The sequence below is a fragment of the Sinocyclocheilus anshuiensis genome, unplaced genomic scaffold, assembly GCF_001515605.1.
Source record: "Sinocyclocheilus anshuiensis isolate Anshui unplaced genomic scaffold, SAMN03320099.WGS_v1.1 scaffold2237, whole genome shotgun sequence".
In the NCBI taxonomy this organism is placed as follows: domain Eukaryota; kingdom Metazoa; phylum Chordata; class Actinopteri; order Cypriniformes; family Cyprinidae; genus Sinocyclocheilus; species Sinocyclocheilus anshuiensis.
In genome coordinates this window covers 4480-17207 of record NW_015551304.1, presented here as the reverse complement: position 1 = coordinate 17207, position 12728 = coordinate 4480, and the positions used below count along the sequence as shown (strand labels likewise).

The 12728-nt window shown below is 42.3% G+C and overlaps 2 protein-coding genes across 2 annotated transcripts in view; both read right to left on the bottom strand.

Moving 5' to 3' along the window:
* The window catches only part of LOC107663463 (zinc finger protein 664-like), a gene marked incomplete at its 3' end in the record, with an annotated part of 7454 nt that extends 3759 nt beyond the window's left edge, over positions 1-3695 (bottom strand). The window contains exons 1-2 of the mRNA XM_016453706.1: positions 3534-3695; positions 2790-2957 (exon numbers count right to left, since the gene is read on the bottom strand). Coding sequence (XP_016309192.1) covers positions 2790-2957 — 168 coding nt within the window. The remainder of the gene's footprint in view (positions 1-2789; positions 2958-3533) is intronic.
* A 6061-nt stretch (positions 3696-9756) lies between these two features.
* LOC107663462 (zinc finger protein 664-like) lies at positions 9757-11799 on the bottom strand (the record flags this gene model as incomplete). Its single annotated transcript, XM_016453704.1, has 2 exons — positions 9757-10953; positions 11416-11799. Coding segments are annotated over 2 exons (1394 nt in total), but the record flags the coding sequence as incomplete, so codon positions are not given.
* Positions 11800-12728: the final 929 nt, after the last annotated feature.

Sequence of the window (12728 nt, the reverse complement as noted above, 5' to 3'; positions counted from 1 at the left end):
GTAAGAGTGGAGCAGAAAGTATCAGTAGCACAGTTAACATCAAGAGATGATAACTTTTCAGGGGAAGGAAGCGAAGATGAAACCATAGCAGATAGCCGGGAGGGTGAGAGAGAGTGTAGGTTACGTCGAAAAGTGACATGTGTAGGGGTATGTGTTGTGTCAGGAACCATGTTGAGGTTAAGAGTGAGGAGGAAGTGATCTGAGGTGTGCAGTGGAGTAACCAGCACATGATCAGTGGAGAAGTGTCTTGTGTAAATAAGGTCCAGTTGGTTGCCTGATTTGTGAGTAGCCGTAGTTAACACTCTTTTGAGATCAAAAGAGGCAAGAAGAGTGTGGAAGTATGCAGCCTGAGGTTTATCTAGGTGAATGTTGAAGTCTCCAAGCACAACTAGGGAGTACCATCCTCAGGAAAGGTTGAGAGCAGAACATCTAATTCTTCCACAAAGTTACCTTGTGGTCCTGGGGGTCGATAAACAACTACAAAATGGATTTTAAAAGGGTGGGTAATAGTGACTGAATGTGATTCAAAGGAGCTGTTGATAACCAGAGAAGGTAAAGGAATACATTTCCAATCATTAGAGATAAGCAGACCAGTACCTCCACCTCTTCCAGTCAGATGGGGAGTGTGGGAAAATAAGAAATAATTGGAGTGCTGCAGGGGTAGCAGTGTCCTCTGGTTTGTCTGGTCAGGGCAAATAATCAAAAAGTTGAAAATAAAGTATCGGGTAGGGTTAGGGTAGGGAGGGCTTATATTGTCCCAATAAGGTGGCTTCCATTTAATAATTTGAATTAAAATAATAATTTACACTCAATACGTTATTATTGCATTGTGTTTTATAGTACTACAATACTGAGGTGCAGATAATTGCCACTATTTGCAATAAGTAGTTTAAATAGTAGAAAATCCTGCTACTTTAACATAGTGTAAAGCCGCGATCACACTAGACTTTGAGCAAAATTCCCTCGCATGCTGCAAAGGTCGTGATATGACGTCATGCTCTGCAGCATCTTTTTAAAAACTTAAATTAAACACATAACTAGTGTTGTCAAAAGACCCAGTACTTCGGTACCAAGTCGGTACTAAAAAAAATGAAAATGTTACGGTACCAGGTTTTTTTAATTACCGGTGGTACCGAGTACCCGGTCAACCCGGTTCTTGATGCGCTATCCGAAAGGTGTGCAGATGCGCTCTCTTCATAAAAGCACTGAGGCATGGCGACCTCAAAATGAGGAAACACATCAAACTAACAAAACACTTTAAAGACAGACACCCAGATCAAATGAAGGAGTTCAAGCAGGTAAGTTTCATTTTAATTTTTAATATTTAGAGTGTTTCCCATACATTGATTTATTTGTGGAGGCCCGCCACAATATCAAAACTGACCGCCACAAATAGATTTTCCAAAAGGCTTTGACTTCGTAAACATGAGCACTGCACGTGTCAAAGTCGAAACCTGGTGCGGGTGTCTTCAGAAAATTATGGATGTCATTTTAATTTCATCTTGCCTGTAATGCCTGAGCAGCTTTTGTGTGAGCGCAGCGTTTATTTGATTACAGCTGTTACTGTGGAAACCTCTATCTCTCCCACTCCAACAGCGCCTCCTGCTGGCAGAGAATGAATTTGCATATATATATGCCGCCACAAATAGAGTGCAAGTCTGGGCGAAACACCGCTTCTGTTATGAATATTATTCAATATTTTAATTTCAATGTCAGATTGAAATGAACATCGCTGTTATTAGAGTAGTTAATCGCTAGCATAAGCGCGGCTAACGCTAATAATGAGCATTAGAATGAAGTTTTTTTTTAAACTATTTAATGCTCCTATAACTTTTATTAGGATAAAAAAAAAACAGGAGGACATGATGATATTTACTATTTTTACACACCAGAGGCTTTTAAATGAATTGTGAATCTAAAATATGCGTGTTAGAGAATGTACAAATGGTTAACATTGTGTCATATCAGTCAGAAAAGCAGTTCTGGGCTTTTTTTTTAGATAACTTAGCTGTTATTCTTGGCTGAATAACTCTAAAAGGTTTTAAAAGCCATTTAAAATTAAATATGTACACAGTTTGGATTAAATAAAAGTATAGTCAAGTTTTTAGTTAGCATGTTTTTGTGTTTTGCTTTGGTACCGAAATTGGTACTGAGAACCGTGGATTTTCACTGGTATTGGTACCGAATACTGAAATTTTGGTACCGTGACAACACTACACATAACCAATAATAATACATCTAAAATGTAAAAACATACAAACTTGAACTTTGCTATGCAGCGAAATGCGAAATATCTTCGCACATGCTTGCGTTTCCGATCTGACGCATTCACATGCGTATGAATGGAAGTCAATGGAATGAAAAGTCTAGTGTGACCGCGGCTTAAATAGAATCTATTACTATTTACACTTAACGGCAAATAGCCACTGCCTTCTTTTTGTTTTCTTTGTGCCCAGAAAATTCTTGTAGCTTCATAAAATTACGGTTGAACCATTGATGGCACATGGACTGTTTTAACGAAGTCCTTACTATATTTCTGAGCCTGGGAACATTTCAGCTGCATTGCTGTCTATGGAGGGTCAGAAAGCTTTTGGATTTCATCAAAAATATCTTAATTTGTGTCCGAAGATGAACGAAGGTCTTACAGGTTTGGAATGACATGAGGGTGAGTAATTAATGACAGCATTTTCATTTTTGGGTGAACTAACCCTTTAACAGAAGCTATAGACATTTTTATTGGACAAACTGACAGTGACTGAGTTGAAGATGAAATGAAGAGCTGCTCAAACCTCTCTGTTCAGTTTGTCTCCTCTTTCTCTCAGCTTTGCCTCCAGTGAAGCCACCTCTTTCTTCAGCTGACAGATTTCTGTGATGAAATCCTCAATATCCAGCATGGACAGATCAGTTCCTACTGATTTACAGCAGACCACATCCACCTGCGCTTTCATGCTCAACATCTGAACACACACACACGATTATTACAATATATACAATATTTATAATATACTGATCAAACTACAAATCAGAGCAGAACTACACAGAACTGAATAAAGAAAATTAACTTCTGGAGAATATTCAGAAAGATGTCAGATATAAATGTATTTGTTTAGACTCATCTGTTTAGGTTCATTGTTGAGTAGAATATCAGCTATATATCATTTTTTTTAAAATATCTAACACTTCAATTTAGCTGCATTTAATAAACTATACAACATAACTGAACTATGACTGAGATTTAATCGATTTTAGGCATCCTTCAAAAGTGTCCAGCAAACAATAGTTATATGGTTATATGCTGCACACTTTTACTTCAGGCACAAATTTACCAGCTTTACTGTAATTACTGTAAGTAAAAAAATGGTAAATTTGTGCTTAGCCTAATGTGGTTTTATTACAAATACCTAAGTTAAACTCTGGTTACTGTAGTAAAGCCTATAGGTTAATTTTCCTAAACAGATTTGTATAACGAACGCTTCATTTAAGCTCATTAGCGCACTAAAGACAACAAACACATAAATAGTTCAAACACATACCGAGACTATAAGCGCTCCAACCGTCTTTCCTTCTTCAGCGCTTTTACCGGTGGATTTACTGGACTAAGATATGCTCACAGCGCCTCCTACAGCACGAGAAGTGCTCATCTGAGTCAGAACGCCTGCGTGTTAGTAGATATTCTATCTGCGCCTGCTTTCCTCATTAAAATAAACACTGCACATTTCATTTCAGTGTACACCGTCATGCTTGCACAGCCCAAAAGACACGATTACATTTTCGAAACGTATAAACTGATCTGTTTAATGATTTTTTATGGTAAAAAAATATATATATATTCATTCAAATTATGGTGAATGGCAATCAAATGACACTAAAATGTCCATCATATCACTTCAGAGTCTCGCTGGAAGTATTTGTCAGGGTATTTTTTTGCCTATTCTCTTGAATTCGGACATACTTGTTTTGTCAGGTTTTCACGTAGTATACAATAGGGAAGCATGCAATTTCATATTTGAAAAACAGTAGACAAAAAGTACCCGGATGAACGACCACCTCCACCAAGATTCTGAAGCGTGCATTCGACAGACACTTACTCAGGCCCGGTTCTACGGGGGTGAAACGAAATCAAAAAGCACCCTCAGTTAAAACTGTATTAATGGCATTTTATTGCAGATTTGGCAAACTTTCCAGTGCGGTATGGTTTGCGCTCTGGAGATCGATTTCTATTTCAACGTGTTTTTGCAGCATAGCCAATCACAGACATATCTGTTGATTTCTTGAATCAGATGCGTTTAAGTTAGAATCCACGCGTTTTTGTTCAGGTATTCAGCATTCATCTCATTATATCAAAGTGTTGAAGCAATGTAAATAAGAGATTCATTGTGCAGCATAGAGAACTTTATTGATAATAACGCATCTTTGTGAGATCGATGAACTACGATGAGTGACAGCTTTTTAGTGATTATGAACTGAGCGCTCTTTGTGCCATAGCAACAGACCCCGATAATAAATATATATATATAGAGAGAGAGAGAGAGCACCCTCACTATTTTAAAAAGCACCATCAGTGATTTGATTCTGGAGCGGGGCCTTTACTGTCCCACAAGACCACCGGAGCAGATTTATGAACGACTTTTAAAGCAGCACTATGTAACTGTTGGCGCTCTAGTGGTTAATAAACAGAACTGCACCCGCTCTCACCTCTTTGGGCTTCTCAACTAACCCAGTAGCTAGTTCATAGTCCTCGAATTCTGCTCTGAAATTATCCCAATTTTTGGATATATCTCCGGACATCCGCATGCCCTCGGGAGCGGGAATGCTGTTCAAGGCCATGTTCAGGATTTAGTGCCCACTTCTGGCACCATGTTTGTGTTAGATGCAATAAACAAGCATGAGCTGAATCAATCTGCGACTTTATTCACAGGCCTCTGCGCGAACTGCGCGTGAACCAACACAACAACGCCATCACAGGATACAGGCCATGTATGGCATTACACCTTCGTTCCTGAATTTGCCCTGGCTCACACTCTGTGATGTCCGATGTGTCGTCCTCTCTGATTGCCGTTTCACTGTAGCTAGCCACTGAGCCCTGCCTCTTGGTGATTAAACTGGTCGGAACGCTCGGCCCTCCGCAAATCCACACGGTTGCACCTGTATAATGTGCCATTCACATTCACAACATAAGACCGCGGATTCACCTTTCCTAAACACTGGCCTCTTCGCCACCGACCCGTGCGGTCTCCAGGCAGGGGCCTCATTCTGATGTGTTCACCGACATTTAGCTCTGGGAGGTCTTTTTCGCTCTCGCGTTGTAATGGAATTTCGTCGTGCGCCGTTTCCACCTCAGTTTCTCCAAAACTCCTTCTACCACCTTGGGGAAAAGCAAACTGTTTGCCATGGGAAGTCCCGTCCTAAGTCTACGGGACATGAGTCGCTGTGCGGGACTGCTGTCTAATCCTTCTGTGGGCGTGTTTCGCCAGTGGAGGATTGCTAGCCATGGATCAGACCCGTCGAGTTTTGCTCTCTTACATAGCGATTTCACGATCTTCACTGCCGATTCAGCCTTTCTGTTAGATTGGGGGTGCTGGGGTGAAGATGTGACATGAACAAACCCCCACTGTCCCGCGAATTTTCCGAACATTTCACAAGCGAACTGCGGCCCGTTGTCAGGGATAACCTGATCTGGCTGCCCATAACGTGCAAACTGAACTTTACAGCGTGTCATGACTGTGTCTGCTGTCAGATCTGTCAGCTGATCAATTTCCCAGCAATCCGAGCAGTGGTCCACTATTATAAGAAATTCCCTGCCACCGTACGCATACAGGTCCATACTCACAATTTGCCAGAGGCGGACAGGGATCTCATGGGACATCATCGTTTCCCTTAACTGCTTGTGCGCGTACTCGTTACATGCAGAGCAGTTGGCCACATAATCTTTTATCTCGCCTCTCATATTAGGCCAGAACAGCGTTTCCTTTGCCTGTCTGTAACAGGCCTCTCCTCCAATGAGTGGCATGAATGCAAGTCAGCATTTCTGCTCTCAGTGCTTTCGGTATAATAACGCACTGACCTCTGAATAGCACACCATTCTGAATGTTCAGTTCATCTCTGAAGGGCCAGTACTCGCGCACCGAGAGCGACACATCTTCTTTGCACTCTGGCCAGCCAGTTAGCACGATCTTTGCCAGCACCTGCAAAGCGTCGTCAGCTTTTGTCTCATTAACAATTTTACTGAGACTGGTGTCAATCACGTTGAGGTGTAGTGCTTGATCTATGAATGAGAACACAGCCTCGGAGCTGTCCACGGTGCTCACAGCACGTTGTAGTAGTCCAGGCTCATTGAACACCTGCTTGTTAAGCGCTGCTCTGCTCAGCGTATCACTTATGTACATCTCAGGGCCAGGCTTGTACACGACATTCAGGTTGTAGTTTTGCAGCTGCAACATCATGCTTTGGAGACGTTTGGGAGTACTCAGGAGTGATTTCTTAAAAATCGACACGAGGGGCTTATGGTCGGTTTCAGCTGTGATTGTCTCCCTGCCATACAGATAGTGATGAAACCTCTGACAAGTGAATACTATGCTCAAGCATTCTTTCTCGATTTGGGCATAGTTTTGTTCAGTACGAGTGAGTGCCCGAGAGGCAAATGCCACAGGTTGCCCCTGTTGAAGCAGACAGCAGCCCAGGCCGTTCTTGCTGGCGTCGTTTTGTATTGTCACTGGCTTGTCAATGTCGTAGCACTTCAAAACGGGCGTGTCCGTAATCATGCGTTTTATTTCTTGAACCGCCTCGTCATGTTTGGGAAGCCAGTGCCACGCAACGCCTTTGTCCAGCAGTCTGCGAAGCGGCTCACACACCTCAGAGCCGTGGGAGAAATTTGGCCAGATATGTCACAAATCCAATGAAGCGTTAAAAAGCCTTCACATCCTGTGGTGTCGGCATTGCCAGAACAGCTTTTGTTTTTTCTGGGTCGATCCGTAAGCCTTCCGCTGATAATATGTGCCCATGAAAGTGCACTGCTTTCAGTTTGAATTGCAACTTTTTCTCACTCAGTCGGAGTTTCACGGCTCTGCAGCGTTCCATTAGTGCGCGGAGATTTTTGTCGTGATCTAACTCGGCTTCTGCGTCCGAGTCACCGCAGCCAACGACCAGTATGTCATCCGCCATGGGCTCTATGCCTCTGAGTCCCATTAACAGCTCGTGTTGCTTGCGTTGATAGATTTCAGGTGCCACCGAAATGCCGAAAGGCAGTTTACACCATCTCATCCGCCCCCATGGTGTCCAGAAAGTTGTCATTAAACTGCTCTCATTGTCCAGTCTGCTGCAGTGTAAAAAAGCATCACGAACGTCCGCCAGCGTGAACAGACGTGCTTTGGGTAGTTTATACAGAATGTCCTCCAGTGTTGGCATGTGATAATGCGATCTTTGTAGTGCTTGATTCAGGTGTTTTGGGTCTATACATATCCTTACTTTGTCTGGCTTGGCTATGACTACCATGTTGCTGATCCATGGGGTAGGTTCAGTGACAGATGTGATGTGCCCATCTCTCATGTACTTATCGAGCTGTTCTTTTACTCTGGCTTTCAAGGCCACCGGCACGTTCCGTGGTGCGCATTGCACTGGTGACACGCTGCTGTCGAGCACAAATCGGATCTCTCCTGGGACAGACTCGACTGGGTCATTAAACACGTCATTGAAACTGCAAACTAACTGTTGCTTTGTGAGAGGCATGTCTGAGCATGCAACAAGTTTGTGAAGCTCCTCCGGGATGGTAAATTTCATGAGTCCTAGCCGCTGACATGTGTCACCAGAGAGTATTGGTTCTTGATCGGCTTCTACCACTTCAAAGACTAATTTGTGTTTGGTGCCCTTTATGGTGCATTCTGTGTGAAATCTCCCCAGGAAAGGCATTGTAGCACCAGAATACAATTTCAGTCTTGTTGTACTCGGCTGCAGGGGGCTTTCAGGATCCAGTTCCTATTTGATTATGCGGCTCATTACATTACAAGTCACTCCCGTGTCTAGCTGACAGGCCTGCTTTTTTTTATTAAGTGTCAGGGTAACGAACCATCTTGGACCTGGGGACTTTACTGTGTCAATGCATTCCTCAGCAGTGAAAAGCCAACCCTCACAGTAGGGCCCTTGCTCATCCTGACCATCATCCATCATTACATTAACTCTGCCTGTCCTGTTGGCTCTCTGTCGGGCTTTACACACCTTGGCGAAATGATTCAATACACCACATGATCGACACGTCTTTCCATATGCGGGACACTGCTCTCTGCCTTTTTTGTGACCGCCCCCACAATACTTGCAACACAGTCCTGAGCGTTTGCTCATTGTTCATTTCGCCATCCTGGAGTTTCAGTCTCTGTGCTTGTGCGACGTTCACACTGTCACTGATTGTGTTGTCGACTGCTTTTACACATTGTTCTGTCGCTTCTGCCAATCGGCATATTTCCACACTCTGTGACAGTCAGCACACGTTCACGCAACAGGCGCCGCCTGGTGTTCTCGTTAGCAATGCCCAGGACAAGTCTATCACGAATCATTTCATCTTTGAGTTCCCTGTATTCGCAGGTTGATGCTCGTTCCCGCAGCCTTGTTAGAAAATGGTCAATAGGCTCGTCCACTTCCTGCTTGCAACAACCGAATATATCTTTCGTAGATCACATTTTTCGCAGGCTTGAAGTAGTCACCTAGGGCATCGAGTATGGCTTTGGGATCTTTCGTTTGTGCCCCGCTCAACACAATATTGTGGCTGTAGATACGTCGACATTCGTTGCCCATTAAGCGCCGCAGTGCTGCCGCTCTCACCTCTTTGGGCTTCTCAACTAACCCAGTAGCTAGTTCATAGTCCTCGAATTCTGCTCTGAAATTATCCCAATTTTTGGATATATCTCCGGACATCCGCATGCCCTCGGGAGCGGGAATGCTGTTCAAGGCCATGTTCAGGATTTAGTGCCCACTTCTGGCACCATGTTTGTGTTAGATGCAATAAACAAGCATGAGCTGAATCAATCTGCGACTTTATTCACAGGCCTCTGCGCGAACTGCGCGTGAACCAACACAACAATGCCATCACAGGATACAGGCCATATATGGCATTACACCGTGTAACAGTGCTGCTTTAAGTGACACATGACAGTAACTCCACGGCAGATGTAGTACCTACATACAAATTTCATTCATACTATCCTCATTCATATTATAATAGAACATACTTTTTTAACAGTCGCTAAGCTAATTCAAATTAACATGTACTTCCTACTCACAGTATGCTAATTTCAGTGCAGTTAGCCTTAGATTCACAAACATTACTTGAAATGATCTTTGACTCTCTAACGCAAATTAAAGGAAATAATAGTCATTTCTAGCCATGATGTGGCAGTATTAAAAACTGCTAAAAGAAGCTGTGACAGTTTTGTGTGGTCATAATTCCAAATATCCCATAAACATACACTTTAATTCTATCTGATCTTTAATTCTATTTGACATTACAGTGAAGTTCAAGTAGCTGCCACAAAACCACCAAACTTATCCTCCCAGAGGATTCGTTTCTATCAAGTAAATATCTTACCTTACACGGCGGCATAAATGCTCTGGAAGAACAGTGAAGAAATGGATAATTAATAAACCATGGTTCTTTCTTGATTAAAAGAAACCGGTCCAGCAATGAAAAACTGGTGTATTTGCCAGTGACTCTCCTTCATGCATTTCACCACATAAAACATGATTAACAGACTTATGAAATCCAGGCGCTCGTATTATTGTAGTATTTTATTTTGAGGATTTTTAATAGTTCTGTCTGGTTTATCATAAAATCATTACTCTACTTTAGATACAGCACTTGGACCAATCCACCGCATTAAAAAAGTTCACTGCCCCCTACTGGCAGTAAGAGCTCAATGAACATTTTCATTTTTTTCTCCAGATTGACTGATGAAAGTCACTCTGATGATTCTGGAGCAGTTTGTTCTTTAGCGTGTTTGTTCTGGTGGGTCTGAAAACTACCTAAATAAGCGAATCTCTCGCCGCAGATGGAGCAGGAGTAAGGTTTCTCTCCTGTATGAACTCGCTGATGGACCTTAAGGATGTCTGATCGAGCAAACGTCTTGTCACACTGTGAGCATTTGAACGGTCTTTCTCCGGTATGAATCCTCTTGTGGTTTTGTAAAGTATCAAACTTACTGAAACTCTTCCCACAGACGCTGCAGTGATACGGTTTTTCTCCAGTGTGGACTCTCTTATGAAATACAAAAGAACGTGGATCAGAAAAGCTCTTCCCGCAGTAGGAGCACAGATATGGTTTCTCTCCAGTGTGAATCCTCTCGTGACAATTCCGATTAGATCTTTGACGGAATCGTTTGTCGCAGTGTTTGCACTGAAACAGTTTCTCATCAGAGTGTATTTTCTGGTGTGACCTTAGACAGCTTGAGTCTGTGAAGGTTTTCCCACATTCACTGCACTGATACGGCCTCTCATTGGTGTGCAAACGCACATGTGTCTTCAGATGAGATCCATGATTGAAGCTCTTCTCACAGTGAGGGCACTTGTATGGTCTTTCTCCCGTGTGGATTCGCTTATGAGCAACAAGATTTCCTTTGGTGCTGAAATACTTGTCGCATTCGCTGCAGTGGAAAGACTTTTCACCGTGAGTCTTCAAGTGAACTTTTAGACTAGAATGAATGAAAAAAACCTTCCCGCACTGTTCACAGTGAAACTCCTTCTTCGCGCTGTGCTCTTTTGAATGAAGTCTCTTCTCTTCTGCGGTAGGAAAGCTGGTGTTGCATATCCTACAGGTGAAGTCTTTCTGTTCTTTGTGTTTTCTTTCGTGTCTCGCTAAATTACCCTCTGAACTCAGTGTTTTTCCACAGGTGTCGCAGGAGAAACTCTTGGTCTGCAGCTGATCTTTTGATGTTAAGTCTGTTTCTCCATCAGAAGAACAGCCTTTATCATCTGAAATGAACAAAATGGTAATAAATTCTGGGTTTTAAACTCTGCAAGTTAATTAAATAAACTCATGCATAGGCATATTGATAAAGTGAGTTTGGAAATGCAAAATTCACCACTCATTTCACCATATTTATAATGTAATTTTACGGTATAATAGCATTATTGCAATCGAAATGTATTTCTTTCATGATTTTATAATTTAACTATAATTCTATCATGACAAAAATAATTGAAATTAGATTTTTGGTCAAACCGTGCAGTCTTACTAACAGGCACAGCAAATCTGTCTCTCTTAAAAAAACACATTCTAGATCAAAATCTCCATCAAAATGCCATTATATTCCCAAATACCTCAGAATATCTTAACTCAAACCTGATCAGATCATCAGAGACCAACAGCCAATAAAAACCTGATCCTGCAGAGACTCTGCTGACATTCAAGTGTCATAAAAGGAAGAAACACACCTGGAGGAATGAATTCTTCATCATCATCATCATCATTCCCATTATTCTCATCATAATCATCCTCCTCTTCCTCATCACTGTGTTGTTCCTCTGCGGTGGTTTCTTCTCCTCGGCTCTCTATCAGGTTCCTGCAGTCCACCAGTTTGACGGAGCACATCTTCAGCGGCGTCTGCAGCATCTGCTGTTCTCCAGCGTTACAGTCAGAGGTTTGATCAGTGGATTCATGATCCTGAGCGTCAGTATAACAGAGTAAAGTGAGGCTGAGCTCTGAGTCCTGTGTGTCTCTGGATCTCTGATCTCTGACGCTCCAGACTGAATCCTGAGCTTCTGTCCCATCAGTCACACGCACTGAAACCTGCTCCACATCCTGACAAACACAATCAGCTTATCAATACAGAATCATACATCAGTTGTATCTCATACTAATGAATCAACTTTGAAACGTAAAGGTATAGTTCACCCAAAAATGAAAATTCTGTCATTAATTACTCACCCTCATGTCGTTCCAAACCTGTAAGACCTTCGTTCATCTTCGAATCACAAATTAAGATATTTTTGATGAAATCCAAGAGCTTTCTGACTCTCCATAGACAGCAATGCAACTGAAATGTTCCCAGGCCCAGAAACATAGTAAGGACTTTGGTTAAATAGTCCATGTGATATGAGTGGTTCAACCGTAATTTTATGAAGCTATGAGAATACTTTTTGTGCACAAAGAAAACAAAAACAACACATTTATTGAGCAATTTCCTCTCTTCCATGTCAGTCTCCACTGCGCGTTCACATGCTGACGCAGGAGCTGACGATTCAGAGCAACTGAACACCCTCAACAATCTCCCCATGATGCTTCCACTCATATTTCTGTGTTTTGTAAATTCCAGAAATCGTCATATCTTTCCTTGACCTGGTTTGAAGTCGTCTAGTGAACAATGTTCACTGCACAACCTCATTTGCTTGACGTATCGAAGCAGTAAATAAACATCCCGCTCAACAGCCAGCAGCCATAGCTTCAGTCGCTCTGAATCATTTACTCGCTCTAAATCTATACTAAGAGTGAAAGGGAAGTCTTTCATCTGTCAGCGTTGGTAATGTACTTTTACGTACTCTCACTGGTTTCTCACGATTTAGGCATCCAGGAAATGCACACTTTAGCACCATTTGAAAAACTACACCAAGACGTAAAGCACAATCAATGCAGAATTCAATAGCTTGCATACAGCATGTGTCTTCCTCATCTTGTAAACAAGGCGCAGCATCACACGCATGCGTCATGGTACTGTAAAAAAATTCTGTAAAATTGATGGTAAAAGACC